The following is a 27,659-nucleotide window of genomic DNA, read 5'->3' as shown; positions in this document are numbered from 1 at the left end:
TCACTTTATATAAAAGATGACAAAAAACCCTATATTCAGACAAATATACAGCTCACATCCAAAATATAGTCTTTTTATATTAGTATATGATGTCCAGAAACAATTCATCTTACTCTGTCCCCCAACAATATATGTGCAATGATTAAAATGTAACCCACCATGCAACAGAGAGCTGCCTAAGCAAATTACATCAGTTCATTGGAATATTGCTCTCTGAACATGACTATACTCAAGTTGATTGAAGATTTCCTCTTCTGTTTCTGGAGTAAGCTGGATATTATCTTTGATTGGAGACAATGGGTCCGATGATTTTTTACAAGAGGGGAGCTTTTCAGAGTCTCTGAAAAAAAGAAGACAAGCAACCATGTACAATTATGCATGTTGCATTTTCTAATCACAGAACTGTAATATGTATGCAAGTATGAAGAAATAGAGGAATGAGCACAAGGTTGGAACTCAGGAAGCCCAGAGTTTTAATCCCAGTTTTGCCACTGATTTGCTGAATACACTGGGCAAGTTACTTCAACTCTCTTCTCCAGCTGTCCTCTGAGGAAAAAGAAAAGTTACTTATCCTACAGTAACTATAGTTTTTGGAAACGTGTTGTCCATATGTATTCCACCCTTGGTGTCCATGGACCTCTACACTTCAGACTGAAGTCTTTTGGCCCACAGTGTCTGTTGGGTTCATGCATCCACCTTAATGGTCCTTGTGCTTCATGCCAAGGGCATAAAGAGTGGAGCTAGTCCAATTGCAACTCAATTCCTTCACCGCAACAGAATCCAGATGGACTCCATACTAGTGAAGGAGGAGGATGGGTCATGGAATACATATAGACAACATTTGTCAGATAACTCCATTTACTGTCATGCAAGTAGCTTTTCTTCCTTTGAGTGCTTGTCCAAACGTATTACACACTTGGGGATTTACCAACAGTGATATGGTGTGAAAGTGGTATACGTCCTGAGTCTACTTAAAAAAAAAAAAAAAATTATGTATCAGTTCTGACAAAGGAAGCATCAGACCCTCGCCGCATCTACCAAGAAGTAATGTTTATTGACAGTAGGGATTGAACCTCGAGTAGTTGCTTTGCAGATGTCTGACAGGGGTATGCTTTGTAAGGAGGCTGAAGAAGGTGCCAGAGCCCTAGTGGAGTGAGCCCTTAATCTGAGCTGAGGGAGCTAAACTAACTAATTTGTACCAGAACTCAAAACCACTTGGATAGTCTCCGTGCCGACGTCTGACTCCTCATTCTGTCAGCAAATGCTACAAATAACTTAGGGGAAGATCAAAAGGATTTGGGCCTCTCCAAATTAAAGGATAGGGCCCTATAAACATGCCCTACAAGCACAAATCCTCGTCTCTCCTTTATTAGAATGTGGTTTAGGGAAGAATATTGGCAGATGGTTTAAATGGAAGTCCATAACTACTTCTGATAAGAACCGTGGCCACTGGGAGCTGCGGACAGTCAATGTGAACAAAATGTCTCGCGGCCCGCCAGCAGATTACCCTGATGGGCCACGTGCTGAAGGCTGCCAACCCCTGTAGTACTGCATTATACGAAAGCACACTAGGGAGTACACCAGCAGGCTCTACACTGACATTGGGAGAAAAGAGGCAAAGCCTCATGTCTGTAGAGACAAGTGGGAATGTTTTTCCACTGTGTGCCTGTACATACAGTGATCAAAAACCCCCAAACCTTCTTCTCACACCTTCAGGGTATATTCAGAGTACAGAAATGCTGTTATATTTCTCCACACAATTCCAAAGGGGCTAGGGAGAAAACCAGGGCAGGTGGGGGGAGAAAAAAAATTAATCTTTGGAGTGAAGAGTTAAAGCAACTCACCTTCTAAATTGGAAGTTTTTCCAGAGATCACGGATTGTGACCTGCAGTCCTGGCTTATTTTCAGCATTGTGATGATTTTTCTTCTGTGCACTTAGTAGTTTCTTGCTTAACCCACTGACTTTAGCTGGCATCAGTGGCTTGAGTTTTGTCACAACATGTGATCTTACAAAATTGGATCTCTGTAAACCAGGAACCTGTGGGTATAAATACTAAATCATTATAAAGCTCTGGCAGAAATGATCATGAGCAAACAATATGGGCTATGCTGTACAATTGTATTTATTTTACGCAAGGGTTAAAATAAATAAAATTGTTTTGCTGGAGAATGTAAGTAGTGTTTGCTTGTGCCTACAGAAAGGCACTCAACTTGCTTTGAGGACATCAAGAGATGAAGAATCCACCCCTTCCCTTGCTAGTTAATCACCCTCACAGTTAAAAAAAAATTCTGCCTAATTTCTCATTTGTTATACATATATTTTTATTTCTAATTGCTGCCTTCTCTTGCTACTGAACCATGATGGACTTTTAGCCAAAGCTGCCCTCTTTCTCCATTGCGAATCATACCTTTTGGTCAGCTAATAAAAACTCTTCTTAAAGAGCTCTCAATTTTCATTCACATTTTTCTCCTAATAATTTTTCCTCAGCTTTGGGATATTAGCCCTTTTGAAGCAGCAAGTATATATTTTTGGGGCTGGAACTGTCCTCTGGCTATTCTGACTATAATTAGGGCATGATCACTGGTCCCTACACAACCACTCACTTCCAGTCCAGTGATTAATTAATCTTTATCCGTCATAATGAGGGCCAAAATAGTTCTCACACAAGGTATTTCCCTCAGTTTGAGTTAGAAAATCACCTATTTTTAGAAACTAATGATGTTTTACTAGTGTCAGACAAATGAATTACTGAATGTTATGCTTGTGACAGAGCAATGAAAATAATTTAAAGCTTTGAGCACTAGGATTTTTAGAATTCATCTATAACAACTTTCTTTCTTCCCAATTCTTTCACTTTCATTTGAGTTCCCTATCAAAAAATACACAAATCTGATCAGTCCTGTAAAATGATAATTTAATATTCACGAAGAGGAATATCTAAACTGTTCAAGAGACTGATATTCAGGACTACATATATGTAATTGCATACAAATAAACTGTATTAAAAAAGTTATTCAGGTTTCAAAGTCATGTGGCAAACGGTATTAGAAGAAGGGTGTAAGAATATTTTATGGAACTGGAAGGTATCAGGGATTATCAATTTGTCCATCCTGAAGATTCCCCCCCGCAAAAAAAAATCAATAAAAAATTGTTTTTAAGCAACAAGGATGCAAAATTGCTTTGAAAAGTATAACAGTGGTGTTATACAAACTCTACTTTCAGCCCAACCACAGCAGAATAGTGGTAATATCTTAACACCCTCATAATGGGACTGATTTTTTCATAAATTCATGGTCTTACACCATACTCATCCTCATTAATTAGGTTTTGTCTCTGTTCACTGATCAGTAAAACATTACTGTACCACCAACACCAAGGGACCCTGAGTTTCCTGAAACTTTTTGGATATGTTAGATCAAAGGTACATATGTGGCTTCTGCACAATCTTTAATGCATTTATCCTCATAACAGTTCTGAGAGACAAGGAAGTATTACTGCCCCTGTTCTACAGATGGGAAACTGAGGCACATAGAGATTAAGTCACACAGGAAATCTGGAAGAATAGAATTGAACCCAGATCTCCCAACTCCCAGGCTAGTGCCCTAACCATTCCACAACCTGCACTCTCCTCAAAGAGCCATATGTCATTCTAATGAAAAGTACACATCAAAATTTTGAAAAAAAGCAAGAAACAGATAGAGAATATTTCAGAAGGTAAGGAAAAGTTAAAATTTCTTTACATGGAAAGCAACCCAATAACCACCAGGTGTCACTATTATTACAAGGAGTGCATGCAACACTGCTGTGGATACTTGTGATTTTTTAATATTTATAAAACAGCTCCTTACTAAAAATTAGTGAAAACTAAGGCTATGTCTATTCTAGCCGAAGATACCTTGTGAGTACTTTTCTGGCTGGGGTGGAGGGTGTGCAGGGGAAGAAAAACATATATGGCCTTGTTCACACTTATCAGTAAAACCAGGCAAAGCTCTGTTTATCGATTGCTTGTCTATTCATTTACAATGTAGCTGTAATTTGTAATATACATAGGAACTTAAGGTTCTTTAAACCAGTTAAAATCTTAGAAATGTCCTGGACTTTAGTGAAGGAACATGGTAAACAGAAGTGTGGTTAAAATCCCACAGCAAACTATGGTCATGTTAATGGTTCTAACCAGGGTTTATAACCAGGTCCCCTGTTTCAGTTGCATTTGTAGTATGAATGAGCATCAGGAATGACAAGTTAGAGAAGTGCTGTCATGCCTTCTCTGGTTAGCATATAATAGTGCCTGAGACCCAACCTGACTAAAGTCTTACAATGAGTGAGTGTAGTGGTCTACCCAAGACTTTGGCCTTCAAAATTCAGTGGATCATACATTAAAATTAAAGAAAGGTTATACCTTGCTCCTTAGCAGTGTATGCTTTCTTTCAGTACATACAGTGGAAAACGGGGCAGAGCTTTGAGAACTTGGATCATCACCTTGCTTTAGTCTGGAGTCAGATTCCTTTGGGACAAAAAAATATTTTACATCATTTAGGTTTTAAAACTGACTTTTTCATAACAAAACAATTTACATATTATGTATGTGTACACACACACACTTATTCAGTTTACAACATTTTTCAACATTTTAAAAGCTTCCCTGAGAGCCTCTGCTTGTTTTCACTGAGCAATACTGTATAAATATATGCACATTGAAAGGGACTTCTTCAGTCACTGGTAAAAGCAGATTCAGAAATCTAAATGCATTAGTCGTCTTAATCTTACTCTTTGCATGAGCAGCAATGGAAAAACTGAAAATATAAACTAAAAAACTAGGAACTATTTTGGGGGAAGTTTTATAGCCTGCATAATAGAGGTCAGACTAGATCACAGTGGTCTCTCCTGGCTTAGAATCTGAGAGTCTATGAAAATAAAAGGACTGACTCAAAGAGCCAAATGTCAAACTAATATGCCAATCCATGCTGCATGGACATGTCCACCATACAGACAAGTAGCTTTTGTCATTAGAAATTAACCTATTCATAGGGCATTATTTTGAAGAGGAAAGTCAGATGGATCACTACTTTAATTAGTGTGACCTGTTTGCAAACGCCTGAGACAGTACTGAAAATATTACCCTAAACCCTGAAGAATTAGCCCACATTACCAGTACAGCTGAATTGAAACAAAGCTAATTTTCTTACTTCTGCTTCCGAGTCTTTGTTAGACACCTGCGATATTCTTGAGAAGTCCAAGCTGCTTTCTGATAGCTCACTAGACCCCTGAGACTGCGAAGAACACTCCATTTCCAGTAAGGGGGAGGATTCTTCATCTGACTCATCACCTCCTGCATTGCTGACAGTATGTAATCTAGATATCTCACAACCCTGGGACACCCTTTGACTGTTTCTCTGTCGGTGAAACTGCTGTAACAGCAGCACGCCAGGAGATGGGCTGGGTGTCCCAGGACTCTCTCCAAGGCTTCCAGACCAACTGAAACAACTTCTCTGTGTTTCCACAGGGGATGATGAGATAGTTCTTGTAAACTTCCCAGTCTCCGAACACTGAGGAACAGGATCTTCTGTTATACTTTTAGTTTCTTGGGCCTGACAATCCAACTTGACATCCTGTGATGGTTGGGCAGTTTCATTCTTTGTTGTACAATCAACCATAGTGGTGGCATGGCAGAAGAACCTAACATACATAAAATGAAAGATACAAGGGATAAAGAAGTGGAGGGAAAAAAAAGTTATCAGTTTTTCAAATGAAAGTGTCATTTTCACAATCACAGCAATTTTGTTTTGGAAGTGCTATTTACAGCTTTATAGGTGTTCTAGCTCAATGGAAGCAGCAGTAATACCAGTCACTGTCTGCCCTTGTTTCAGTCATGCTATTAGAACTACACTAATCTGAATTTTGAGGAGAAGCCCCAGTGAGGTTTGCAAACAAATAAGGCCACTGCAGCATCATACTCCTCTCAGACTAACAGGTCTACCTCCTCTCTCATGCCCTGGCCCCAACAATACTGGGTAAGCTGTAAGATGGAGCTACTGACAGCCAACCCTCATTCTTAGCTAGACCTGCCACCCTAGTGTTGCAGAGATAGTGGGGACGGGCAGGCTAACCGTTTTTGTGGTTAAGACATGAGGTGAGACCTTGGTTCAATTCCCAACTTTGTTGCGGACTTGTGTGTGACCGTGAGCAAGACACTAGGACCCCGACCCTGCAAACATTTATGTACATGCTTAACTTCAAAGATGCAAATAGCTCCATTGACTTCAATGGGACTACTCATGCTTAAAGTTATGCACATGTGTAAATGTTTTCAGGAGTAGGGCCTTAATCTTTCTGTGCTACAGTTCTCTACTTGTAAAATGAGAATAATACTTCTCTAATGCCATGTGAAATATGATATCATTAATGAATGTAAGTAGCTCAGACATTTTGCTAATAGGAGCCATATACATACTTAACTGATGGATAACTTTGTATGAGATTACTACAGGAGTGAGCTAGAATTCATCCAGCCCTTTCAACTTTGGCAGTTACTACTAGGGACTGTTGCCACAGCCTCATTTAAGCTCTCTCTGAAACAGAGCTCCACCTTGGGGGAAAACAACTGGCAAATCCTGGTTTCTGGGGTGAGATGTCAAAGCTGGATGCTGTGCAATTCTAGCTCTTGTACAGCCTAGCAGAGCCACAGGACCTCACTGATACATGTTTTAAGAACTTTTTCTGAAACATGTTCTCCAACATTTAAGTGAAATAATACAATTTATAAGTTAAAATGGTTTGCTTTGATATCAACTATGCATAACAGTCTTCTCATTTTATGTGCCTCTCTTTGAAAAAGCTCATAATCAAGTAGGTAGTGAATATGCTCTTCCAGGATGAATTGCTTCTATCCCTGGTATAACACTGCAGCTATTTTTAGAACAGCTATTGCATAATCTGGAAATTAAATACCATCAGTTGCTAATAAACTTTTATATCTATAGAGTATTATAGCATGGAAGACTGACAGAAGAAAAATAATTCTGTTTTACAGAAGTCTTGCAGTACTCTGCAGTTACAGTAAAAACTAGACACTTAACTATATGCCCCTAATAAGTTAGGCTGACTTCCCCTTCTTTTCCAGGAAGAACAGGACGAAATAAGCATACAAATACGGCAAGAAAGCCCAGCATCAGATGTGCAATGCCAGTTCACTGCAGCCACACATTGTCTACTTTAAGAAATGTATGCAAATAGGTGCAAACAAGCCTCAGAAAGTCAGACTGATTAGGTTCTGGATGTAGCCTGCATCCATGAAACCTAGCTGGGAGACTTTAGAATCCTTGTATTGTCCCACTTTATATCCTCCTAAACTACTCAGCACACTACAAGCCGATGGAAGACAAGAGTGGAAGTTGGATTGGCGTCAATATTCCGTTAACCTTACATATAAAAAACACAATCTTAAAATGAAGGAATTTAAACAATATGAAACCAAAGTCAATTGGGATTTTCCACTCTTCTACAGAATCCTACAGATGAATTAATTCATAAAAAGGAGCTGAAACACATTCAAACAACGTTGCATCACTAAATGCAGTTAATACACATCACGGTCTTCACACTAAGCCCAGTGCTTAAGGAGGAAGCATGGTTCAGTAGATAGGACACTGGATGAAGAGTCAGGAGACCTGGGTTCTGTTTCTGGTTTCACTCCTCCTCTGCTTTGACCTTGGGGAAGTCACTTTACCTTTTGTTCAATGGTTTCTGCTCCCACCTTTTGTACATCTATTGACATTGTAAGCTCTTTGGGGGTGGGAACTGTCTCTCACTATGCGTCTGTACCATGCCTAATACAAGGGGTCTCTGATCTCCATTGGGAGTTTTGAGGCACTTTTGTAATACACATAATGAACAGTAAAAGTAGGAAAACTGCAATGTTAAACTCTTAGTATTTCATAAGAATTTAATCTTGACATTTTTAATATTATATTACTCATTAAAACGGTGATTTAAACATGCCTGCTTCTAGTCCCTGGAACAACAATAGCACCGCTCTCTTCATTTTTCCTCTGCAGAAAGGAAGCAAATTTGTTCCTGACTTTAGGTTGGGTGTTTGAGCTCTCTTTACTGAAAGAGTCCCCTGAAGCATGAATCGATGACACTGCAGAGAGACACTTCTGTGGCTCACCACCTTCACTGTTTTCTTTCTTGGGCTTTTTTGCTTTTGAAAACGAATACTGACTCAACAGATCTCCATCCGACATCTCTTCTAAAAAGAAAGAATACAGTTCTCATTAAGTTTAATATCACTGTAGAAATGCCCTGTAGAATGAACTCTCCCAGCTGGTAAGAAATGAGCTGAATTGAACATTATGCCATTTACCATTGTAACAAACCTGAAATGCTGTTAATTTCAGAATGGTGTAGACATTTAGGAGATTATGGTATTTAACACAAATGTTGGCCAGTAAATTTATACTTGTAAGAACACGTACTAGACAAGTAATGCACTACCAAGTGGCCTGTTTCACAAATCGTATTAGGATAAAATTCCAAAATTACTACTACTACTGCTCATTTATAAAAACACTGCACATGCAGACTATTTTCTCAGAGTAAGAAGCAATACTTGCTTCACTGAGTATATAAACAGAGAGACGGGGACAACAGTTTAGAAAAAGGAGGGCACGAGGAAACAATTAGTGAGGAAAACAAGGTAGAAAGGATCACTGAAAGAAACGGTACTGAAGAGGTCATATGCTTGGATAACAAATACTGAAAGCCTGTTCCAAGCATGACAGGGGGTCTAAAACCAAGAAATGGACAAAGTAAGCAATAGAGACAGCACTGAGAGAAGTACGTGGAGCTAATAAGGGCTGAGACTTAAACAGGGCAAGATTATGTAAGGCCTTGAAAGTTAGGATAAGGATCTTGAGTTTGAAACAGTAAGCAAAAACAGACTAGTAAAAAGGTGCAAGTGGAGAGTAAATCTACCTAGGAAGCAGAATTTGTGATAACCCAGAGATGAGAGAAGCTGGAGGGAAGAATGTCACAGTAGTCAAGGCAAGAAGTGACAAAGGCTTAGCAGAGGCATGGACAGGAAGAGGCTGAAGCTGTGATAAATGAGGGGGAGTGGGGTTGCTCCCTTTTATGGGCACCCAGCCATCCAGTAACTATAAAAACCCTCTTAGTAGCTGTTCTCTAATTGCTCTACCTGTAAAGGGTTAAAAAGTCTCACTGCTATGCACAGGTAAAAGGAAGCGAGTTGGCACCTCGCCAAAAGTACCAATGGGAAGGCTAGAACTTTTTAAAATTGAAACAAGACTCCCCTTTTGTCTGTCTGTGGTTGTTTTCTAGGGGAGAAGCAGACAGGGCAGAGCTATGCTGCAAGAAGCATGGGGCGCCAGGTATGAAAAATCCTTGGTATCATATCTAGAAACTACTCATTTGAAACCCCAGATATGTAAGTAGATCAGGAAATGTCTAGGAAAACGTGATTAGGTTTATCTCTTTATGGCTTGTGACTGCTCTGTGCTAACCCTGGGTGCTTTTGTTTTGTTGTAACCTTTAAGCAGGACCACAAGAGAGCTATTCTTGATGCTTAATCCTTGTGGTTACTTTTTTTTAAAATCTAGCAATAGCTAAGAGGTTTGTGCACGTTTAGTTAGCTGGTGGCAACAGCTGATTTCCTTTGTTTTCCCTTCTCTGCCCTTCCCCAGAGGGGAGTGAAAGGGCTTGAGGGTACCCCCTGGAAAGGAATTCCTAAGTGTGCCTTCCTGGGCTCTTAAACGGGCTCTGCACTTGGGTGCTGGCAGCATTTACCATTCCAAGGTCAGAGAGAAGCTGTAATCTTGGGAGTTTACTACAAGCCTGGAGTGGCCAGTATTAATTTTTAGAATCCTTGCAGGCCCCCATCTTCTGCACACGAAGTGTTAGAATGGGGAATCAGCCTTGACAGAAGCAGAGGAGACAACTCCACTGAAGACACCAGATAGACCAGGGGTGGCCAACCTGTGGCTCTGGAGCCATATGCGGCTCTTCAGAAGTTAATATGCGGCTCCTTGTACAGGCACCGACTCCAGGGCTGGAGCTCCAGGCGCCAGCTTTCCAATGTGCCGGGGGGTGCTCACTGCTCAACCCCTGGCTCTGCCTCAGGCGCTGCCCCGACTCCACCCCTTCCCATACCCTCCCCTGAGCCTGCCATGCCCTTGCTTCTCCACCATCCCCCTCCTCAGAGCCTCCTGCACGCCACAAAACAGCTGATTGGAGGTGCAGGGAAGGAGGGGGTGGCGCCCATCGGCCGGCTGCCAGTGGGAGCTGGGAAGGGGGAGCTGCTGACGTATTACTGTGGCTCTTTAGCCATGTACATTGGTAAATTCTGGCTCCTTCTCAGGCTCAGGTTGGCCACCCCTGAGATAGACCAAGCAGAGTAAGAACAGAGAAGTGCCACTTTCACTTAGCTAGCAATAACTCATCAGTTACCTTGGTAAGGGTAGCTTCAGTGGAACAGACGGCAGAAGCCAGATTGAAGAATATAATGGGAAAACTGGAAGACAGAGCATCTAGGCAGTGGGAATAGACAGAATGCTCAAGGAACTTGGATATGGAAAGTAAGGAGGAGGAGCATATACAATATTTTTGAGAACTCCTCTGCCTGCATCCCACCCTGTGACTGGTGGGATATTTTCTAGTGCCTTATGAGCCATTATAAAAACAAACAAAACAAACCATATAATTTGAAATAGATTTTTAAAAATAATTTTAAGCAATGTAATTAAAAATTTGGCAGAATGAGATTTCTAACAAAACGGCTAAACTTTTAAAAGTCCAAAAGCAAATCAGATGAAACCTAAAACTTCAATATATAATCAAAACTCCAATTGTTACTTAGTTTTAGTATTTTGTCTCCTCGGTCTTGCAACACGTTTAAACACACAAAACACACACACACTTAAAATTCTTCATATAAAAATATACTGGAGATGGAGTTCTCAACCTCAAGCCTTCAACTCAACTAAAAAAAAACGGTCTCCTTTTTTCCCTTTCTGTCCTGATAATTTTTGTGTAGACACACATACCACTTCTTGATCTTTTGACTAGTAGTTCCTTGCTTGGAAGTTTCAGGCCTCTGATACTAATTATTTTCTCAATGCCTTTGGTAGTTGATTTCTCTAGCAAACGAGTGGTACATGTGGTAATGTCTGTATTATGACCAGGCTTGTAGTCTCTGCTCCAAATGCTGTTTACACAGTATGGCTTCTGACTACCAGCTCTATCATTCCAGCTGCGACTTCTTGGCCGTGAAGGCTACAAAAAATAAAAAGAAGAGAATAAAACATGTGTTGGAGAGAAATTTATTAAACCTAGGATTCCCCACTTTAGTGTATCAGGATGATTTGACATTTATACAACAGCTACGACAGACCGATCTGCTCTTCATTCACATTTTATTCTCATTTCCACATTTTCAAATTCTTCCCATATAAATTAATTTTTGTGTTGCCACATCCTTTTCCCTTCAAGTGTGGTGTGATTGACTGCTAGTCTAAGACAGATATAAAGAGGCAGAACAATCAAAACAATTTAAATTTCTGTTATGAAAACAATTAGAGGAAATATTTTGTATTGAGTTAAATACAGCAAACGTGACATCCCAATAAATTTTTAGAGTTATATTTGAACCAGTTACTTCCATAGGTAAGCCTTTAATTAATCCTTTCTGAACCGATATGGAAATAGATGTTAAAAAGTAAGATGGTTTGAAGCAGCTTAAGATTTTTAGTTTGTGCAGGACAACTAGAAGTATAAAGACTTAAGTAATACTCCAAGTAAAGCGATGCTGTTTTTCCTCTCTGGACACCCAGGTACAAATTTTTATTAGGATAAAAATAAGTGCAGGGATTGCAGTGTAATCCTCAGAATACATACAGCCAAGTCATAAAAACCACTAAAAATGTGGTACAATAATATGTGCTGAAGAGTTTCCCAGGAGTGGAAAAAGGGCACCTCAGCTAAGGAAGGAAGAGCATTGGCAGTACCTTGGAGAAAAGTTGACAAAATGCCATCTTCCTTTCCACTACTATTTGGTCCCTCACTTTCACAAGCAATACATTTCTACATCAAAATGAAGAATATAAACAGATTTATTTTTGCATATTCCCAGTGTATGATACTTTCCCTTCATTTACTCAGACCAGGTGATTCTGGCCACCCTACGTCAGTTGTAGATATCACATGACAAAAGATGCCAATGAAGATCATCTGTTCTGGATGTTCTAACCAATCTATTTCCTTGTCTGTCCACCATCCCTTGTAAACTGAAGAAGTATGTTTCCTTTGACCAAAACAAGGTCAGTAGGCCCCTTTTCAGCATTTATAGTGTGCAAGTGCCATTTCTTAACTTTCTAAGTACTTCCTGATGACAAGTTATCTCAGAAATATAATGCATAATGATTGTGGAAAGATTTTTGCACCACAAGCAAGAACTTTAATCCAGGGATTGAAAATTCCTGGTATATTCAGATCTCAACTAGCACCAGAAAAGCTTGACTGGTCCACGGAACCATAAGGTTTGCTATCTCACCAACAGTTAGAGCAAAGAACTACAGTTATGCACACCATAGAAAGCTGGGAACATTATAAAGCAGATTCTAGTTCTGGCAGTGCATAAAACAATGCACCCTGAAACTACCTCACTTGATTTACTATCTTTCTTCCCCTTATAACAGTGGTTCCCAAACTTTAACAGCCCGCAAACCCCTTTCACTAAATTGTGAAATCTCATGAATCCCCTCCTAAAAATGAATATTTCCAGGGATTTAAGTTTAAATTTCCTCCGCACTCCGCGGGGCTCCTGCTGCTGGACCCCGTTGACTGCCCCGCCGTCAACTGAGCTCGGGCTGCAGGTCCCGCTGAACGCCGGGGCTTGGGCTGCCAGACCCAATTGCCCAGCCCCACTCTCCCTGGGGCTTGGGCTGCCAGCCCCGAGCAGAGTGCTACAGTTCAGGCTGCTGGCTCCCCCACTCACAGGGGCAGGGCTCGGGCTGCCAGCCCCAACTGCCCTTCCCCGCTCTCCCTGAGGCTCAGACTGTCTACCCTGCAACTGGGTCCCACCGGCTGCCTCCAATGCCCGGGGTCCTCTGGCCGCCATTAGTGAAATTTTTCTGCAAACCCCCTCTAATGTTCTGCGAACCCCCAGGGGTTCGCGAACCGCAGTTTGGGAACCACTGCCTTATAACTTCAATTGTAAAATGTTTGCAACAGCTACCATCACAAGAATTGGTATATTTGAAAGGGTTTATTTAGGGATGCCGATTAATCACAGTTAACTCACGCGATTAACTCAAAAAAATTAATTGCGATTAATCACACTGTTAAACAATAGAATACCAATTGAAATGTATTACATATTTTTGGATGTTTTTCTACATTTTCGAATATGTTGATTTCTATTACAAAGAATATAAAGTGTACAGTGCTCACTTTACATTATTTTTTATTACAAATATTTGCACTGTAAAAATGATAACCAAAAGTAATAGTATTTTTCAAAAAGAAAAGGAGTACTTGTGGCACCTTAGAGACTAACCAATTTATTTGAGCATAAGCTTTCGTGAGCTACAGCTCACTTCATCGGATACATAAAGTGGAAAATGCAGAGAGGATTTTTTATACACACAGACCATGAAAAAATGGGTGTTTATCACTTCAAAAGGTTTTCTCTCCCCCCACCCCACTCTCCTGCTGGTAATAGCTTTTGCGAATACAGACTAACACAGCTGCTACTCTGAAACCAGTATTTTTCAATTCACCTCATATAAGTACTGTAGTCAGTGGCGTGGCTAGGTGGAGAAAACAGGGGGAGCGGAGATAAAAAAAGGTGCCACCCACTAGTACTCACCTGGTGGTGCTCTGGGTCTTGGGCGGTGGGTCAGGCAGCGCTCCGGGTCTTGGGTGGCGCTCCGGGTCTTCAGCAGCGCCTCAGCGTCAGGTCCTTCACTCGCTCCGGTCTTCGGTGGCACTGAAGGACGCCCCCCCACCCCCCGCCACCGCAATGCCGCCAAAGACTGGAGCGAGTAAAGGACCCGACGCTGAAGCGCTGCTGAAGACCCGGAGCGCTGCCGGGTGAGTAAAAATTTAAAAGGCGCCAAAGAATTAAAAAGACGCCACTTCTGCTCAGTGGGGGAGCGGCCGCTGCCCCGCTCCCCCGCAGCTACACGACTGACTGTAGTGCAATCTCTTGATCATGAAAGTGAAACTTACACATGTAGATTTTATTTTGTTACATAACTGCACTCAAAAACAAAACAATGTAAACTTTAGAGCCTACAAGGCCACTCAGTCCTACTTCTTGTTCAGCCAATCGCTAAGACAAACAAGTTTGTTTACATTTATGGGAGATACTGCTCCCTGCTTCTTATTTACAATGTCACCTGAAAGCGAAAACAGACATTCGCATGGCACTGTTGGAGCCGGCCTTGCAAGGTATTTACGTGCCAGATATGTTATACATTCGTATGCCCCTTCATGCTTCGGCCACCATTCCAGAGGACATGCTTCCACACTAATGATGTTCATTAAAAAATGTGTTAATTAAATTTGTGACTGAACTCCTTGGGGGAGAATTGTATGTCTCCTGTTCTGTTTTACCTGCATTCTGCCATATATTTCATGTTATAGCCGTCTCGGATGATGACCCAGCACATGTTCTTTTTAAGTACACTTTCGCAGCAAATTTGACAAAACGCAAAGAATGTACCAGTGTGAGATTATTGAAGATAGCTTCAGCACTCGACCCAAGATTTAAGAATCTGAAGTGCCTTACAAAAGCTGAGAGGGACAGGGTGTGGAGCATACGTTCAGAAGTCTTAAAAAAGCAACACTCCAATGTGGAAACTACAGAACTTGAAGCACCAATAGAGGAAATCAACCTTCTGCTGGTGGCATCTGACTCAGATGATGAAAATGAACATGCATCAGTCCGCTCTGCTTTGGATCGTTATCAAGCAGAACCCATCATCAGCATGGACGCATGTCCTGTGGAATGATGGTAGAAGCCTGAAGGGACATATGAATCTTTAGCGCATCTTGCAAGGCCGGCTCCAACAGTCCCATGCGAATGGCAGTTTTCACTTTCAGGTGACATTGTAAACAAGAAGCAGGCAGCGTTATCTCCTGCAAATGTAAACAGACATGTTTGTCTGAGCAATTGGCTGAAGAAGAAGTAGGACTGAGTGGCCTTGTAGGCTCTAAAGTTTTACATTGTTTTATTTTTGAATGCAGTTATTTTTTTACATAATTCTGCATTTGTATGTTCAACTTTCATGATAAAGAGATTGCACTACCGTTCTTGTATTAGATGAATTGAAAAATACTATTTCTTGTGTTTCTTTACAGTGCAAATACTTGTAATCAAAATGAATATAAAGTAATCACTGTACACTTTGTATTGTGTTGTAACTGAAATCAATATATTTGAAAATGTAGAAAACATCCGAAAATATTTAAATAAATGGTATTCTATTATTGTTTAACAGCGTGATTATTTTTTTCAATCGCTTGACAGCCCTAGTTTTATTGTTATATGAGCTGAAGGATTAAATCCCAGAATTCAAAAAGCACATTATTCTAGTTCTTGTCATTTATGAGCGGTCAATCAGCTGCTAAAGTCATATTCAAACTGAAGAGGGGGGGGAAAAAAAAAAGATAGTGACAAAAAAGACTTTTTTAAAAGTGAGTTTCATTTGATTTATTGAAGCCATTTTTTCTATATTTTTTAAAACCTTCCACTAGTGGAAAAAAAGTTTTCACCTTCAAAAGAACCTAAAATGGCTCATAATTAAGTGAAGAAAGTAGTACAGAAACAGTACCTGATATCTTTCCCCACAACTTAATTTCATGAGGGTTCTTGAACCCAGAAAACTGTTAATAGTCCAAATTCAGGAAAGCCTTTAAACAGATGCTGAACTCCCACTGATTTCAAAGGGTTGCAAGCACAGATTTAAGTGCTTTCCTGAATCAGGGCCAGTCAATGACAGAATGGGCATTAAATTGTTATATATTACTGGGAGAGGAAACCACAAAAGTTACTAATAAATATGAACTTTATTTAAGCTTTTGGGAACTACTGAGAGGTTTTTAAAAATATTGGCAAAAATTGTTTCAAAAAATGAGGTGTCACACACATTTCAGAATCCAGAAACACTTTTCAAAGCACTAGTCTTTGACCAGTGATCAAGGGGCAGGGGAAATAACCCCCAAATTTGTATTCTGTTGCTGCTTGAGACTCACTATTATTCCAGACTCCTTCTGTACTATATACAACTGTCAGAACACCAGACCAGCTGTAGGTAACATTCAGCCATACTTTCCCTTGCAATTCCAAAGGTATTTCAAAATCCTATGTTGAATGTTTTAAAAATGTTACCTGTGAAGCCTCAGGGTTGTAGTCATCAATTTGTTCCATTGTATGGATATCTTTATTGCCAAGAGCAATTTGAAAAGCAGTATCATCACCAATATGTCTAAGTCAATCAAATTAAGGGGATATACATCTGAATATTTGTATTATAAATACAAAATAGTATGACAAATTACAACTCGTACTCTAATTTCTATATTAAAATATGTTATTAGAATAATCCAAAAAGTTAGTGTCCAAAGAAGAATATATACTGCTGCACACGCTGCTCTCCCCTGACCTTGTTCTGTAGTAGCATCTGGCAGTCCTGGGATGTGTGGGTAAGTCACAAAACAGTCCAAAAAAGAAAAAAAAAAAAAAAAAAAGAAAAAAAAAGGAAGTTGTTAGTTACTATTAGGGAGAGCCAGCAGGAGAAATAATGGTGGCCCAAGAAAATGAAAGTCTCTGTCAGTCACGCCCCACAGCAGCTTGGTGGGCGTTTCAAAGTTGGGAGCTAGTTCTTAATGACTCCCTCCCTTCAGACTTGGATTTCTTATTTCACCATGCTGGGAGTTATAAAAGGAAGACAGAGGATGGGGAAATGCCCCCGCTCTCACAGGTAAATAATCCCCACACAGGTTAGGCAAATGACAGAAAGGGTCCTAAGTGTTGATGGGAAAGTTACAATGTGTATTATCTTAACACCACCCACAGTAGTCACTGTCTCAAAGAAGTCAAGACAGTTCTTTAAAAAAACAAAAACTAAATTCAGTCTAAAGTTAAGCCAAGGAACATTTTCTTTAAAAAGCATATTTGTGATTTTAGAACCAAGGGTATTTCCAATTACTGGAAGATTTTTCCTTCTGATGAGAGCAATGCTTTAAAAAGTTAAAGAAAGACAGACTTACTAACTTTTGATAGGCTGACTGATCAAACAAAAGCCTCCTGTATAACAATGGAGAAAATTACAAAGGAAAGGAGGAGAGGAAAACCACTGTGCTACACCATTTCCCACATAATATGCTAGTGCAGAAAGGATACCGCCCTGCATAAAGTAGTGTTTCTGGATCAATGCTGTCATCATAAGCATTCAGAGGAACAAGCTTTCTCTTGACTGGGTCAAAAACCAATTGATAAAGGAAAGTATTATTGGCTCGAATAAATCCCTCTATGTACTCTTCCGATACAGTTATATTCATCTTCAGGTACTGCCCAATTTTCTTAATAACCTGTCAACAACAACAAAAATATTGCTTTATCATCACTTCCAACCAAAGGAGATGCAATACCATGCACATCTTCAAAAGTAGTATTCCAGATATTCTTGAGGAGATACTCTGTGACTATATGAAATGTTGTTTTGAGCACAGGGCAGAAGGAGTGGAAGAAACACAGCAGAACATACATACATACATAGAGAAATTTTATATCCAGATATCCTAGAAGGAGTACTCTGTGACTACATGGAAAGCTGGTGTTAGCACAGTGCAGAAGGAATGGGTGGAGGAGGAATGTAATAGAACAGCCTTCACACAAACACATACACTTTAAATTAGCAAACAAAACCTACATTTAGTGACAGTTAAGGTTGTGGCAGGACACATTCTATCCGTCCAAAACCTTAAAAGCAGGGAAATAAGAAGTTAATAGAGAGGGACTTGTGCATTCCTTTCCACCTTCATATTCCCAGCCACATTATTAATAACTCCCTCCAACTCTCCATAAGGCTTTCATTTCCATCTCTAACAGATACCATTAGCAATACGTACCCCATCTTCATTAATGTTTTGCATTAGAGTACAAGTTTGATGAAGCTGAGGTATAACTAAATGTATCCTTTATTCTAGTTCACCCTTCTCTCTTCCACCTTCAAACACACAAAGCTAAAAATTATTATATATGACAAAAGAAAGGCTCTTAAGCTTTCAGAAATCCTTTGTTATTTATTTTTAATCAACAAGAATACTGACTTAATATTTAAATAGTTTCTCCAATATATATATTGGATTTAGGTACTTTTTTGGTGGTTCCTTTGAATTCGTTAATTGGTAGGTAAGTTTTGAGACAAGTTTCTTGAGAAGGATGCATTTTAGTATATGGGCAAAGTTTTACCCTCAAAGAAACTCATTTTTTTTCCCGTTTAGAACACCAAACATTTTGGAAGTATGTTTTCTGCATTCATTCCAATTACTTTTGAGTGTAATTCACTGCAATGAGAAATCTGAATGCTGTTTCACACACTGTTGGATCAGTATGCTTATTGCCCAATGCCAACTCTGTCCACATATTTATTCCAGTGACACCATCATAGGACCTAATCACATTAGCCACGCCATCATGGCCTCGTTCACCTGCACATCTACCAGTGTGATTATGCCATCATGTGTCAGCAATGCCCCTCTGCCATGTACATTGGCCAAACAGGACAGTCTCTACGCAAAAGAATAAACGGACACAAATCTAACATCAGGAATCATAACATTCAAAAACCAGTAGGAGAACACTTCAACCTCTCTAATCACTCAGTGACAGACTTAAAGGTGGCAATTTTGCAACAGAAAAGATTCAAAAACAGACTCAAAGGAGAAGTTGCTGAACTTGAATTAATATGCAAACTAGATACCATTAACTTAGGTTTGAACAGAGACTGGGAATGGCTCAGTCATTACACTAATTGAACCTATTTCCCCATGTTAAGTATCCTCACACCTTCTTGTAAACTGTCTGAAATAAGCCATCTTGATTAGCACTTCAAAAGTTTTTTTTCCCCCCTGCTGATAATAGCTCCTCTTAATTAGCCTCTTACAGTTGGTATGGGTACTTCCACCTTTTCATGTTCTCTGTATGTACAAATATCTTCTTACTATATGTTCCATTCTATGCATCCAATGAAGTGGGCTGTAGCCCACAAAAGCTTATGCTCTAATAAATTTGTTAGTCTCTAAGGTGCCACAAGTACTCCTGTTCTTTCTGCGGATACAGACTAACACAGCTGCTACTCTGAAACCTGTCCTTATTGCTTAGTTACTGGCTTACGATATTTACAGCTGAAATGCTTCCCATGAGATATTAGCAAACAGCAGCTTTTCAGGTGCAAATTTCACTATTTAGCTAAGATAGGTACACTTTAGTATTTAAAAAAAAAAAAAAAAAACCTGTTTGCTTAAACAGTGGAAACTGTGATTAAACAATGGAAAAATCTACAAGATTTCCTTCTGATATTAAGAAAGCTTGATGAGCAAGTCAAATAGGTTAGATACATGCGCTACCAATAAATTTGTGAAATAGAGAAGAATAACACTTCTTAAATCCTCAAAGATCCACATCGAGCAGAGCACTTAAGCAAGTGCTTAACTTTAAGCAAATGGGTAGTTCAGCTGAAGTTAACAGAACTTTGGTTTGCTAGATTAGGGCTACTAGCAATTTTGTGCCTTCAAAATAACATGAGGTTCCATGTTTATCATTCCTTAAGAACGCTCTTCTTCCATATTACCCACAAAAAATTAATATATAAATATGAAGAAAATACAATTGCAAGCTAAAAATCTATTCTCTGGATCTCTCAATGTGCCAGGTTTGTTTTCGGTGTAAGCTCTGTGGGGAAAGAACTATCTTCATTTTTATGTCTTGTACAGTGTCAAATACATCGTTTACCCATGAAAATGATAAAAAATAAGCAGACGTGAATACACATAGGGAGCAGAGTAAGAAGATGTCACTTCTTCCATCAATCATTCTTCCACAGAAGAACCACATTATGTAGTTGAATCTAGCACAGTCTGAAACCAATTTAAAAGTTGCGGGCTGGTTTTCTGGGAATGACACACCAGGAGTAAATAAATGATAGCATGAAGGACAATCCTTTAGGCTTGGAAAAACCTGTCCACATGCACTACATATTCTTGAAGAATCAGAATAAATCAGTATTCGTTTTATTTAGGTGTTGAGAAACAGTGCTCCAATGCTGTTTTATTAACGAAATACACCATTCTCCAACATCAGTGAAATACTTCCTTTGATCGTTTCCTCAAAATGCAGGTAGTTAAGGAGAATACCCTTCATGACATCCAACCCCTCAGATTAAAAAAAAAAAGTGAGTGATATATATAAAGGTCTTAGAAATCCTAAAATACAAATCTGAGCATACATTACCTTAATAATATCAGGATTACTGGCTAGTTTTAATAGCTTGCATGCCTTAGCTAACCCAATTCCATGAAGTGATGGAAGGTAGTCACAACCAGAAAGAATGCACATGTAACGGAATTTCTCTTCAGTAAATACATCCCCAAGCTGTTTACACCTTCCTAGTCGAGCCTGATCGATCTCTAGTCCATTTCCAAACTTGTCAATTTTCAGAAACACCTTGAGATAAGAGAGCAAGTAGTAACATTAATTCTCATCTCATTGTATTTTATGCACATTGGTGAACTCAAGGGTGTTCCCCCTCAAACATTTATTACATTAATAGCTTGTGATGTTTGCCTTGCCTATTACATTTGCTTTCAGAAGACTAAATTCTAGAAGGTACAGTGTGGCCTGCCAGAAACTCCACAGCCAGTAGAGGAAGCATGTGTTAGAGTGTGTTTTGAAAGGAGCCAAGGAACAAAGGACAGCTTGCTACACAGGCCTCCTGCAAAAAAGCCACGGAGAGGATAGTCTCAGATGGGTTCTAAGAGTCAAGTGTTGTGGTCAAAAAGTTGTGCGTAGGCTTCCTGATCCAGCAGTTGCATCTGAGCATACATCTATTTGCAGATTCCCGCTTCTAGAATATGGACACACATTAATACTAATTATTATGGGGGTTGTTGTTTTTTTGCTTGTTTCGGTTCATATTCAAGAACAGGAGCATCTTTGGTGCAGGTATTTTGCTTTCTCTGTTTGGAAATCACGTACTACATTGTGGACACTACTAAAAATAAATATTTATTAGTTTGTGGCACTTAATGGAGAAACAAGGTTGAATTTGACCCTTAACCTCTGTGTTTCAGTTTCCCTATCTGTGACAAGACAATAGCTGTACTTACATACTTCACAAGTGTGTATGGACAATTAGTTTGCACAATGCTTTGAAGATGTAAAGTGAGATGTAAGGGCTATTTATATTTATTACCTTTTTACACCCAAAAGCCAGAAGATCCGAGTCCTCTGTAATTATAGCTTGTACTATGCCAGTCTTATTAAGATAGGCCAACTGAGCATCAGCTTCATATGGAGCAACAACACAATCAACTCCTTGGGCACGGGCAGCCTGTACACAAACAAGTATAAGAACAATGTAAGAATTGAACACTATTATTACTGGACTGCAGCAGCATCTAGGCTGCGGTCAGATGTAGGCCTTATTTTGCTAGGCATTGTGGATACAATTTTCAAATGTGCCTAAGTGTCTTAGTAACATTCTTCATTTTCAGAAATGACTTAAATACTTAGGAGCCTAAGTCCCATTGACTTTCAATAACACTTAGGCTCCTAAGTCACTTTTGAAAATAGAAGTTAAGCAGTTTTGAAAATTTTACCCTGTGTAAGCATATAGTAACAACAGTCAATACTTAAAAAAATCTTACAGTCTTGTAACCCCAAACTTGTAAATCACTGTGTTGGGACACTGCCCATTGAAATCCATGGGGCTCCACTCACGCAGACCCATTTGAAGGATCTAGCCATAAAAGTTTAAAAATAAATTTCAGTTTAAAAACCAAACATTTGCTAATAAATAACATTTCCTACGTTGGCCTCCAACGCTATCCACATCCATTTGATCTGACCACAATGGTTTATGCTCCCATTCCAACCAGTTTTTCTGTTCAAAGAAAGAACATCTGAACAAATAGAAGACTGCTAAAACTCTGCTATGACTGAGAACTTCAAAGATCGATTTCCTGGGCCATTTTTTAAGTGATCCATAATTTTCCTATATATAGTTGTTTGCTAACAATTAAAAATACAAAACTGTACTATTTCCTCCCTGTCATTTATTTATGCCAGACTGAGGAACCCAAGCCACAAGTGGCTCTTTAATGTGTCTCCTGCAGCTTTTTGCAGCACATGATGTTAAAAACAGTGTGATTTAATTATTAACCAGTTTAAGTAAAAGAATCCTGATTGGCTAATATGTTATTGACAAAATAATAATACTTGGTCAGTCATTTTGCTGTGAGAATAATAAGATTTCCCATGTCATACTGTTTAAATATGACTATATAGTACTATAGTAAATGATACAATGAATTCACGCTACTGCGGCTCTTTTGGGTAATACCGATCGCTAATTTGGCTCCTGAATCACTGAGGTCTGAGTATCACTGATTTAATGCTAAATGTCAAATATGGAGTACACTCAATGGTTTAGTTAAAATTGCAAAGATACCTGTGAATGATTGTCACGTGCCAATTCAAAGAAGTCTGGCATAATGAAAAGCAGAGTGGAATACGGTAGATTTATCTGTCTGCTGTGCTGAACAGCCAAAAATGTGCCTAACACATACATCAGGACATCTTGCATGATTATATGTTGAGAGACAAGTTTCATGTAAATATGGGCAAGGAAAAGCAATGAGCAAGATATAAACATAGTGGAGAAGCTGCCAACAAAAACTGTAGATGTAATTTGCAAACCTACTATATATATATATATATATATATATATATATATATATATATATATATATATATAAATATAATTAACAACTTACCTTAATAACTTCATGAGCCATCGCATGGGTAACATTGACACTGCGCCCAAAACAGTCTCTGGCTTCTGATAACTTCCCCTCACGAAGCAATTGTTTCCCCTTCAGAAGATTAGCCTGTCGTTTCCTACAGGGTAATAAAACAAAAAAAACACCTCCCTCAATATATATTATTATTATTATTATTATTCCACATTTACATACTACCATAGTTTGCATGACACTTCATGAAGGATTAAGATGGACATGGTTTCTTCTCCAAAAAGGTCAAACTATGTTACACAAAAGAAAAACATGAAGATATGAAAAGGCATAGGAAAAAGGGGTGCAAACAGATACAAATAATGACAAGTCATTTTGTAGTAATGCTTATAAATAGTAACACATTGAGGTAGAGACTGAGGAAGAAGCAGGAAGCACAGGAGTTGAGATGAACAGTGCGAAGTAGGGCAGAAGAAGAGGGTTTTAAAGATGGTTTCAAGGAGAATGAAAATGTTTCACACAAGGTTTGTGAGAGAGTTGTGTTTCCTTCCAGATTGAGTCCAATACCACAAATTGACTATTTCCCAGGTTTAAAGAGGCAAAGACCTCATGAGACTTAAAACTGCTTGGGGCAGGGACCATCTGTTTGTTCTGCATTTGAACAGAGCATAGCACAATGGGGTCCTGGTCCATGACTATGGCTCCTAGATACTACCAGAGTGCAAATAAATAATGAAAATTGCTAACCTAGCAATATTTGCAAAAATTCAGGACAAAATTTAATGACATCAGCTCACAAGATAACAGCACTATCAAATCAGAATCTGAACCCAAAACCCAGGCCCGAATCAAATCTTAATGTAATGCAGATTGAACAACAGCCCGTTGACCCATTACTAATAATTAAGGCTAAGTTTCAGTCATGGGTATTTTTAGTAAAAGTCATGGACAGGCCACGGGCAGTAAACAAAAATTCACGAGCCCATAACCGGTCCATGACTTTTACTAAAAATACCCCTGACTAAAACTTGGGGGGTGCCGCAGATACTGGAGAAGGGGGCGCAGGTGCTCGGGGGGTGAGTCACGGCCTGGGGAAGCAATGCAGGTGCTGCGGGGGAGGGCGCAGGCAGGCAGGCTCCCTTCCCAGCCCTAGCTCAACATGCTGCCTCCACTCCGCCCCAATCTCCAGTTATGCAGCTCCCATTTGCTGGGAACCATGGCCAATGGGAGTTGCGGGGGCGATGCCTGGCTGTTGGCAGAGGTAGCATGTGGAGCTAGGGGAGCTGAGGGAGAGGAGTCCCCGCAGCTAAGCAATGGCCCCAACCCCAAGCCCCATACCTAAACTCCTGTTGCTGGGGGCCCCGAGACTGCCCCAGTAACAGCCAGCGCAACTGACCCAGGGGCTGCCCGAACTGTTCAGGCAGCTCCTGGGCCAGCTGCACAGGGCTACTGGAGAAGTCACGGAATCAGTGACAAACACGGAGCCTTACGAATAATAACCAACTACCTGTACTGGCAATAAAATAATTCTACACTTCTGATCTCATTGCACAAACCAGAGGTATAACTACAGAAGGTGTTTCAACTTACAAGTTACTGAAAAGCTATTGCTCAAAATATCTGCTTTTTCCCCCCATTTATAAAATATTCCAGTTTTTAAAAGAGAAGTTCTATTCTAAAAAAACCAAAACTCTCAACAGTATTTTGGTCCTCAGTGTTGAAATAATCATTACATCACACTGTAAGAAGCGTAGAAACTAAAGCAATCTTTGATAAGCCCAGCAAAATTACCAGTTTAAAAAATACGAAGCATAAGCACACAACTGGTATAATTTGTCTGCAAGTTGATCATTACTTACTCTCTTCGAGCTTTTTCCACTTCCTTTTTAGAAGGCAGGGTACATCCATCAAATACTAGAACTGGCTTGATCCCAAATGACAAGAGCATATCAACAAGTTTCAAGCAGAAGACTACATATCTGTAAGAATATATATATATTTTCATATTACGAAGCGTGAAAATATCCATTGCTTGAGAATGAAACTTAAACCTTAAGACTACCACATATTTCTAACTTGCAGGAAAAACAAAAAAAAGTTGATGATAATTAGCATTCAAGGCTGTCAGTGGGTTAAAAACCTTTTTTAAAAAAAACGAAGAATAGTACACACATTTTTTCTATGAAGGAGTCCTCCTTATGTCCTGTCTCCGGTGAAGCCCAGTCCACTATGAACATTATCATCTGTTATGCTGTTTATTCTTCTTTACAAATAATTGTGTGTCCAAAGAATAAGTTACACTTCACTGAAGTGCCAAATTGTACAGCATTTTGTAAACTATAGGACAGATCATCTCCCTGACGCCTGTGAGCTGAATACATGATGCTCAAACAGAGTGGGGATGCATATTGCATTATCCTTTCCTGAAACTCTGCAGATGACCTTCTGGTGGAGCTTTATGGTGATTAAGGGGTGATGAAAGTGCTTACCATCTATGTTTGCCACTATCCACCCATCACTCCAGATGGCGGATAAATACTGGGATGCCTGTGCTAAAATGAAAATTACGTAAAGCATCATTAAACTTGGGAATTGGGATCTGTGCCTATATATACCCCCTCCCAGAGAAAGGAGAGGTTATTATGATCAAGAGCAGGGTATGACCTTGCCACAGAGCAGAACTAAGAACAGCCCTCAGATGGCAGGGAAGACAAAGCAGCAGCCCACCTTCACTGGTCCCCAAGCCCATCTTTTCTGGAGAAAAAGATTCGTGAGAGATTCTAAGATTAAAGATTCCCATGTTTCTTCAGTCCCCCAATCTCCTCGGTATTTCTATGGAAATGTACAATTTGGTCCAGTATGTGTATATAGGGATTATTTCACTTTTACAGATCTAGTTGCCTGTGGCTGAAGAGCAGCAGCCTTTACACAGAACTGAAGGCTATATTATTAAATATATTATTATTATTTTTGACAGTCATCTAATATTTTTCAAGTCTTAACTGACCATACAGTTTTTTCTAACACATAATATGGGAAAGTAGAGAGCAGCTTTTACAGTGTTATAGCTAGAAACACTTCTTCTGGTGAGATAGACACTGGAATAGCTGGATCATCAAAAATTGGACCAAAAGGAAGTGCTGTAATATTTATGAAAGTGGGGCAGGTCACATCAGAGCACGACAGAGGTTTCGACCAACACCCAAAATAAATCAAGCTTAGCCCAAACTGCCTAATTTTGACTCATTTCCAGTTTAAAAAAAAAAACAAACACTTACTTAAATAGATATTTCAACCTAAAACAAAAGCTTACCTCCAACTCTCCCAGAAGGTTTGTGAATCTTGTAAACAAATTCAAAAGCAGGCATATTTCTTTGGGATTCATTATGAGCAATGAACAATATATAATAAATAATATATGTTGTGCAGGGTACTTTTGTGCAGGAAGAGGTTCAATATGGGGTGCGAGAATTACTTAACATTGTTATGTCATTCTACCACATAAGATTGTTTATGAGCTGTCATTTTTGTACCAGAGGACATACTGCCAGTGGCACAAGCTGCATTATAGCTGGGACACTTTTCATTTTCATACAGTAAAATATAGATGTTATTCATGAAGGGCACATTGAAAACACCTCTCCTGTCTGATTTTTAAAAAACTTACTCTTGATATAAGCAACACCAAAGACTGGGGGGGAATCTTTTTTTTCCAATGTTTACTTTGTGTATCTAACAGCGATTTGTATATGTAGACTCACTTTTGCTATTTCTCCATTTGTGCATGGTTATAAAACCACAAAAATGAAACCCAGTCAGTTTTTTTTAAAACATAAGAGAGTTAAAAGCAGTTTCAAGTTGGCAGTGTCCCCTTACTTTGTTAAAAGGCTGAGAAACTCACAAAAATAAGTTAGGGAAAGCTTACTGGTCAGTGGGTTCTCCTTTGGCTAGCTTTTCAGCACAAGCATAGGCTCCTTTGTGCAGCCAGCAGTAAGTATCCACAGCTACCACTTGCCCTTTGTATTTCTTCACATGAGTGGGTTCCGCTGCCTCTTTGATAAACTGGAGCAGGCCGTGGATTCCCATGGTGCTGCTTAAACTGGAATCAGGAAAGAGGGAAAATGTGACACAAAACACGTTTGCTCGCCCTGCACGAGGTTTTCATCTTTGCACAGGGCCGATCGCACGAGATGGCGGGCCGGCGAGGCAGGGAAAGAAAAGCACCTGGGACCAGTGCAGCCTGCGACGGGCAAGAGAGCCACGGAGCACAGGGAGACCCGAGCTTCGGCCTCCTGCCCCAGCGCACGCAGGCCCGGGAACGACAGCCACGCTGGCCCGGGGAGGGAGGGAGCCGGGGCCCCAAGCCCGGCCTCGATCCCGGTCGCGGGGGGCCCCGTCCGCTACGCCCCGTCCGGATCCCGGCCCCGTGTAGCCCCCCTTCATCAGCCCTGGGGCACCCTCGTCCCTCCCCCGACGGCTCGCCCCGTCCTCGGCACCTGGGGCTGTTCGGAGGAGCCGCGAGACGCTCCCTTCTTCCGGCTGGGCTGGCTCCGGCCGCTCAGCCGCCGGGCGCGCGGGAGCCCGGAGCACTTTCAAGCAGCGCGCG

At 40.0% G+C, this 27,659-nt stretch overlaps 1 protein-coding gene across 1 annotated transcript; it reads right to left on the bottom strand.

Annotated features, from left to right (window-relative positions):
* Positions 1 to 27,625, bottom strand: EXO1 (exonuclease 1). Its single transcript, XM_077811872.1, has 14 exons — positions 27,550 to 27,625; positions 26,979 to 27,152; positions 24,913 to 25,032; positions 23,075 to 23,198; positions 21,493 to 21,630; positions 20,532 to 20,744; positions 17,421 to 17,608; positions 16,407 to 16,503; positions 11,059 to 11,287; positions 8,000 to 8,249; positions 5,188 to 5,677; positions 4,401 to 4,505; positions 1,845 to 2,038; positions 1 to 340 (listed from the first exon to the last, which is right to left on the bottom strand). The coding sequence occupies exons 2-14, from the start codon at positions 27,137 to 27,139 to the stop codon at positions 196 to 198; spliced, it is 2,454 nt and encodes an 817-aa protein (XP_077667998.1). The 5' UTR covers positions 27,140 to 27,152; positions 27,550 to 27,625; the 3' UTR covers positions 1 to 195.
* Between the last annotated feature and the right edge of the window lie 34 nt (positions 27,626 to 27,659).

This window comes from Eretmochelys imbricata, chromosome 3 (genome assembly GCF_965152235.1).
Source record: "Eretmochelys imbricata isolate rEreImb1 chromosome 3, rEreImb1.hap1, whole genome shotgun sequence".
Lineage (NCBI taxonomy): Eukaryota > Metazoa > Chordata > Testudines > Cheloniidae > Eretmochelys > Eretmochelys imbricata.
Note: the sequence above shows the minus strand (reverse complement) of the source record. Positions and strands in the feature narration are given on the sequence as shown.

Coding starts and splice junctions, on each gene's coding strand:
- EXO1 (XM_077811872.1), bottom strand. CDS start 27,139: ATGGGAATCCACGGCCTGCTCCAGTTTATCAAAGAGGCAGCGGAACCC. Junction 25,033..26,978: donor AAAGGAGAACCCACTGACCA/GTAAGCTTTCCC, acceptor ATATTCTTACAG/ATATGTAGTCTTCTGCTTGA. Junction 23,199..24,912: donor GTGGAAAAAGCTCGAAGAGA/GTAAGTAATGAT, acceptor ATTACCCTGTAG/GAAACGACAGGCTAATCTTC.